Source organism: Stegastes partitus, unplaced genomic scaffold, assembly GCF_000690725.1.
Source record: "Stegastes partitus isolate 25-593 unplaced genomic scaffold, Stegastes_partitus-1.0.2 Scaffold1070, whole genome shotgun sequence".
Classification (NCBI taxonomy): domain Eukaryota; kingdom Metazoa; phylum Chordata; class Actinopteri; family Pomacentridae; genus Stegastes; species Stegastes partitus.
In genome coordinates this window covers 2,943-10,288 of record NW_007578801.1, presented here as the reverse complement: position 1 = coordinate 10,288, position 7,346 = coordinate 2,943, and the positions used below count along the sequence as shown (strand labels likewise).

Below are 7,346 nucleotides of genomic sequence, written 5' to 3'. Positions count from 1 at the left end.
CTGGGACTTAACATTTTAGTTTCCAAATGGATTAAACAAATCATGACCAATATCACCTTTTGGACCGACACAGGGTAAACAAGGCAACACAATCCTCAGCTTCATTTGTAAGGTCTATACTGTACCATGTTAAGCGCTGTGTGATGACATATGTTGTCAACTGCGCTGTACAAATAAAATTGACTTGATTGATTTGAACTTATCATCTGCTGGCTGTAGATTTTATAAGACAAGATTTATCCTTGATTAGGAAAACCTTTAAAAGGTAAGTGTACAGAAATCCCTTTATGCATTATTCATGCAATTATCTAGTCAATCATGCAGCAGCAGGGTCTTACATACAGTCAGAGTTCAGTTAGTGGTCACATTAAGCATCATAATGGAGAAAAAGAAAAGTGATCTCAGTCACCTCTCAGTCTCTGCTTTGAGTGTTTCTGAAACTGCTGAGCTCTCAACAGTCTGCAGAGTTTTCTCAATAAAAACAAGAGAAGCATTCGGCGAGCGGCAGCTCTGTGGACCGAAACGCCTTGTTGATGAGAGGGGTCAGAGGTCGGACTGATTGGAGCTGACAGAAGCCTACACTGACTCAAATAAGCGCACTTTACAGCTGTGCTGAGCAGACAAACAGCTCAGAATGAACAATACGTACAACCTTGAGGCTGATGGGCTACAACAAGCAGAAGACCGTGTCAGGTTCCAGTTCTGTCAGCGAACAGCAGAAATGTGAAGCTGAGGATTGTTGCTGATCATGTGCATTCCTTTCTGATCGCAATTGAGCATCGTCTAATGCAACACGCAGTATTGGTGTGTTGTTCCTAATAAAGTGCCTGATGAGTTTCTATTTGCTGTCCAGATTAGAGTGTAGGACTGATCTGCTCATCTTATTTTTTAGCATCAATCTTGTCCTTTAGAATGAGACACATGGAGCCTTACAGTCAAGTTTGTGTCACAATTTAAGGAAAAACTTTCAAGATAATCACTAAGAGAAAGGAATGCTAATAGGTGGGAAAACATGCTGGGAATGTGGCATTTACTCTTACATGGATGCTGCATGTAAATATGAAATAAAATCTGATGTTTTGTTCTGTTTTTAAATTCTTCATTGGAGCTTTTATTCTGTATTTGAACTGCGTGCAAACTGGACGTACGCATCAAACCGGCTAAAGGAAAAAGCACTTTATCGGATCAACTAGAGTGCTCACATGTATCAAACAGGACGTTTTATTTTGACAGACTCGTTTTGCATTTCGCCTGCAGCTCAAACAGACTGATGGTAGCTCAACAGTTGCAAGTCCTCTGAAATTGATTTCTTTTGTCCTCACACGGCTTTGTTGTTCTCCTCCTCGCAAACAGGGTCTCCACTGCGGATCCATTTCTCAAAGAATGCCTGACCTGCTCCCTCTTCAAAACAAAGTGCACCTACTTCGACGCCGTCCTCAGCCCCAACTACCAACACGTTCTTCTTAACTGCAGAGGTAGCGCCTGTGGCTGGAACATCACAGCTGAGGGCTTAATAACACTATCATCTGGGGGGCTGCTTTTATTTATTTTTTTATTTTTTTACAGCCTCACAGCTTGTTTTACTGTTGTTCAAGATGACATTTTGGCTCTACAAGGGAGGGAGAGATGTCATTATTAGTATTATGAGAGACTCACAAAATGCATCCTCCTGTTTCTTTCATTTTTCTATCTATCAAAAGGCCCGTTGTGACATCAGAACCAGATAAACACTGCTTCCCTCTTAAATTCTGAGTGTCTGCCAGTTTTATTTCCTCACTAGAGCTGCTTCTGAAAATTCTGAACAGCGACCAAACGTTATGCTGGTGGCTGCAAGAGTGAACACAAGAGTCTTCATGCACGCCCAGTATCTTGGGAACTTAAGTCGATTACTTTTGTTTTTCATGTCAATGTTTTTGTTTTGCATTTTGCGTTTGTGTTGTTGCTGTGGTTAGCATTAGCGTTGATCGTATGCCGTCAGGTCAGAGCTCTGTGGAAAGTGTCATGCTGAGGGAGACTTAGAGGTTTGCTGCGTTTTGCGCTTTAATGCAACCTAAACTCAACTGGCTTTTTGTTAGGCTTTCCTGGTGGCACCCAAGTGAACAATAATAAGTAAAATCATTGCATGCTAATGTTCCTGAGCCCTACTTTTATCTCTCAAAGGCTAAGTTCAGTTGTATAGAATACATATTTGTTGTTGTTTTAGGGGCTGTTTTTATATTTTCACACTAAAAAGTATCATTTCAGTCTTTATTCTGTTAGGGTTAGATTTTCCTGTCTTTTAATCTCTTTATGTTTAATGCCCCTAACATAAAATACAACACCTGCAATAAAATGTCAAATAAAGTTATATTTACCGACTTAAACTTTCATTTCTCCCCAGGCCCTGGAATACCCCAAACTACTCTTCACAAACTGAGTGATATGAATGGTAAGTTGTGTCTGGAGCTGATAAACTCGAATCAATCTTCTCTTTACACTCTTTCGCTCACTTGCATCAGGTATATTTATATATTATATTTAGATGGAAGCACACATTGATTTTTTTTTTTCTCTCAGTGTTCCTTCAGCATCTGAAAAGTGCATTAATTGGTCAAATCACGTTTTGCAGATTAAGATGCTAAGATTAAACCATCAAGCCGACATTCGACAACAGAGGTTGACGTAAGTCTGCAAAAAAAATGGACATGAAGATGCAATTAGGTGAAGCGTTAAGTGCTTAAAATGATGCTGAGTGTACATCAGAGGCACTCAGAACAGCATCTGGGGACTGAGCAGCAGATAAGCGATAATCTTCCTCCCACAGTCGCTGCAGATTGACAGATGGTGATATATTTAATATGATCGTGTCATGTTTTTATGTACTGTAGGGTTTAACATTTGGCCAATCAATCATTGAATTTCTCCACTTGTGTGACTTGACTACAGAGAGCAAACATGTCTGCTGTTCCGTTAGCTCATCACATTACTTGGATGTCTTCAAACCATTTTGTGGTTTTCACAAATGACACATTATATTACATTATAATAGAAAATAGAGTAGTTGTCCTTCAAACTTAAGGATGAAGAAAACGACCGCTCCAAAACTAAACTCCCTGACAGCGGATCCTCTCCACAGTTCTGGATGTCAGTGTTTTGATGGTTATCATGTACGACGACTCAACGGGCAGATCTTCTTGAACTGAAAACAAAGAGCGGACGTCCATTGCTGCTGTAGCGTACTGCGTTATCTTGCTCAGCTCTCTGAGGAATGTAATCATGTTCCTAGAATTTATTCTCTATATTCTCAGTCAAAACAACATCCACAACTTTTGACACACAACACTTGAAACCTTTGTGATTTTAGCTATGGTTACTATGGAAGAAATGAACAAACTACATCTCCCATGAAAGAAAACTACAAACATGGCATTTGGTACCAATTAGTGCCACCTTCATTTGGATTTGTCCCGCTCCAACTCACCTTGATCATTTATCGTTGACATTTTTTACTAGTCTTCCAACGTGGACTTCTAGGGATTATGGGAAATGGTGTCTTTTAGAAAAAACAAAAAAACTACCCACATTGAAGCACTTGAAGCAAGTCATACAACTAAAAAAGAGCTGGATTTCGAGTAATTAATGTAGCTGGAAACGTCCGTTCACATTTGATATTGAAATAAATTCCATCGAGTGCATGTTGTATTTGTCGCTTTCTATTAACTACAAGTCATTCTTCTCATCCTGTCATCCTGCAGAGCACAAGACTCTGGAAACAAACACAGAATTAAGACATGCACTGATAAACAGGACAATGCCCAAGTGGGAGAGAAGAACTGTGCTGATCAACAACTTTGGTAAGACGCTACAACCGTCCTTAATCGTGTTTTCACGTGCTTTGTGATAATGATTTGTTGTCCTCTAACTCACCCCCAGAGCATTGTCTGTATTATCACCATATTTACAGCCAAACAGCCAGTATGTTCAATCCTCACGCATTCTCTATTTTATCAGCTGCTGTGTGCATGCAAGCAATCGGAATTTCCAGAGTTGTGAAGTCTTGCCTCTATTTCATGAACCCAAAGGAATCATCACTTGCCTGATGAAGGTCTAGCACCTGAAATGTTGCTTTATCATTGCAAGTTAGACAGTGTGCGGGATTCTGTTTTGTACCTCATATGCCTTCAAATTAATGGATAAACGACTCAAGCTGGACTTTCTGAATCATATTTTGCCAAAGTCCGTCTCCAGCCGCTCATTAAATCCCTAAAAGTTCATGCCTCTGTATCAAAGCTACATATTACTAGTATTTTTTCTTCATCAAAATAATACCCTAAGATGGCTTAGATAGAACTCTACACTCCTACATTTGCCTCTTTTAGAATGTGTGAATCTACAAGGTCTCCACTTGCCTGCAGGTTCAGCACAACGGTTCGTCTCCTGCTTAAACACTGTAAGACAGGTGCTATGCTAGACATACATTTTATCTCCCCAAGTCCAGGTGGGCCCTTCCACACATTTGTATTTGTATTTAGACCAAAATGTGTGTTTGCGTGGCAACTGCAGTAAAAGATCAATGGTGTGGACGCAGTAGTGTTTCCACAGAGTATGACTCACTGCACGTGTATTGAACAGAGTCTTTAGAGTAGACTCATAGAAATGCCTGGTTGTAATGTTGGAGAATTTCAGCCATACATGTGCAAACCACAAACCAATTCTGAAGTGGCCCCCCATCTTGCAAGTCTGAATGTGTTGTTTTGAGACTGTAATCAGTGCACTGCAGTTTGGAGGTGAAATGCTCAGCCATGGGGTCGACCGCTCGTTGTGCTCATGATGTGTCTCCAGACGTAAAGAAAAAACCAAAACGTAATTTTCACCAGATGACCTCTTCAACACCCACCAATCATTTTTCCAAATGTGCAAACACAAGCTGTGATTTGCAGCATGAAAATACTTCCTCTTCGGATCATTTTTTTTCCATATGGGAAACAAACACCGTACTTGCAGCTCATATGCGGTCGTGCAAGATGAATTAAAAAAAATGTACCTACATCCTTGTAAGCTCCAGTCACAGACAAAACACGACACTGCTACCGGTTGTTTTCTGTGTGAAAGAAGTGCTTGCTAATCATTTATGTAGAATAGACAGCTGATGAATGTAAATCCACTCTTAAAAATGAACCGTTCGGCAGCTGAAGCCGACTCACGTAGACACAAGGAGGCTGCTTTGTGGTTTAGCTGGAGTGCACGACAATCTGCAGCTATGACGATACTTTAACGTCTCATGCACATGCAAATAAGACCGTTAGAAAACCAGTGCTGTCAATAGCACAAAATACAGCACGAGATTTCTTTATCTGACAGGGTTTCTGGAATTCCCTACCCCTGTTATGGGAGCCAGGCTGCTTGAAAAGAGTCAAGTAACTGTCACGTCATTACTCAAGGGCATCTCAATGCACTAACAGTAATAATAGTGATAGTTTCCGGCATGTTAGGAGCCCGTGAACCGGACGGTGAAACTCTGAGCGGCAGACTTGTCTTCAGGATGAACAGGTGCTGAGCTAGAACAGCATTGAAATCAGAAGCGCAGCCGTATATTGTTTCAATTAGAGGGGACGGCTCGCCATATGGCTCCCTTTCTGTAATCTGTGTTCGCTATTAGAGACAATGTGATACATATTTATGGCCTTTTGCGCTGTAATACAGTCAGATGGGACCCTGTCAACAAAAGCTGACGAGCCCACAGACCTACTTTTCACATGAAGCACTGTTTGTTTTGGATCGGAAGCTGCCGAGTCTTAATCATGCAGACGTCATACAGCACCGACTGTTTTTGTCAGAAGGCAACTAGACCAGCAGTGTAGCCTTAAACTTATATTAACACTTTATTAAAAGGCTTTATGTGCAGTTCTCAAATTTTGTGTTAGACGTGTACAGTCATCCTGTGCTGATGGTGCTGTTCTGACATCTTTGCCCCACTGGTTCATCCCAGTTAACAACAATCCCACGACTGCCCTCCGAACTTATCAACTTCCATCATTTTGTAATTTACTCACATGAGTAAGGCCTCTTTGGTAAATCAGGTTTATCTGCACTCGATTAGTGAGACCGTGTTAAAACTAAGTGAAACGATTTAAAACACCAGCTAAACATGACTCCATGTTACCTCCACCAACCCCGATCAGTGAAGCTACTAACCTGACCGTGCAGTACACAGAGGTTTGGCATAATCTGAAGGATAGAAATGCATGCACGGCACATCAAAAGTAATTGAGACTCATATTTACTGAAATCTACTGACTTATTTTGCAGCGCTTCGCCTGGAGTTAATTGTCCCGAGAAATCTGGATGAAACACGGGAGCATCCGCTTTTACTGGTCCTGTACGTAATACTATTTCAACACATTTTCTTGACTTACTGCATGTCATAACAGTCGTTATATTGTGAGATAATCGAAACATAATGCTCATTTTTTCATTGCCCCAGATGTACTTTGGAATTAGGAAAATTAGCTTTAAAGGCATTTCAAACCAAAAAGTTTGGGAACCACTGCCCTAAAATTTGTTTCCACATGAACCACTATGTCTTGGGAATGTTTGGTGTTCTGATTGGACCAAACTGTCTGCCCTCCTACAGAGACAGCGCCCCTGGTGGTCAGGCTGTGAGTGACCGTTTTTCTCTCGGCTGGGAATCTGTCCTGGTCACTTCAGAGAGCGTCATCGTGGCCCGTCTGGACGGTCGTGGCAGCGGCTTCCAGGGTCAGAGGATCCTTCAAGATGTTTACCAGGGACTAGGAACCGTTGATGTTCAGGACCAGGTCACAGCAGTACAGTATGTTGTCACATGGACTTTGTTCTTCTAATAATGCTCTGGTTGATTCTGAGATCTGGTGTGCAAATTCCATATAAACCAAGCAGGCCCTGACCCAAATATTTTTTGCAATACTAGTAATTCTGTTTTTTTTTTAACGGCCAGAGTTTTACATGCTGCTTCCATTTTCTAGTTCCTTGCCTTAGCAGCAAGTTGTTTCACATGTAAACACTTTGTATAAGCCAGTGCACACACATCACAGTCCCATTTGTGTATCAGTTTATTCTGTACATTCAATAAAGAAACAACGTGAAGGCATGTTGCAGTAGCTGAGGGTCAAGGAGAGAAGGCAAGTCTTGTGTATACACTGTGTACAAAGAATAGATATTGCCACTCGGATGTCACCCACTGCTTTGTGGACTACTCTTTTAAAGCCTCCAGTTTGGCACTCTGGCTGTCGACATCTTGGTTTGTATCTGGTTGTGATGAAAGAAGTGGAGACCATACACACCCATGTGGTAGCAACCTGTCAATCAGAAGATGACTGAGCCTTAGAAGA

The 7,346-nt window shown here is 41.3% G+C and overlaps 1 protein-coding gene across 1 annotated transcript in view; it reads left to right on the top strand.

Moving 5' to 3' along the window:
* LOC103367610 (inactive dipeptidyl peptidase 10-like) overlaps nucleotides 1-7,346 on the top strand; it is a gene marked incomplete at its 3' end in the record, with an annotated part of 154,111 nt that overhangs the window by 145,479 nt on the left and 1,286 nt on the right. Inside the window, 6 exon segments of the mRNA XM_008295692.1 lie at nucleotides 46-107; nucleotides 1,354-1,475; nucleotides 2,381-2,428; nucleotides 3,735-3,833; nucleotides 6,289-6,358; nucleotides 6,614-6,808. Coding sequence (XP_008293914.1) covers nucleotides 46-107; nucleotides 1,354-1,475; nucleotides 2,381-2,428; nucleotides 3,735-3,833; nucleotides 6,289-6,358; nucleotides 6,614-6,808 — 596 coding nt within the window.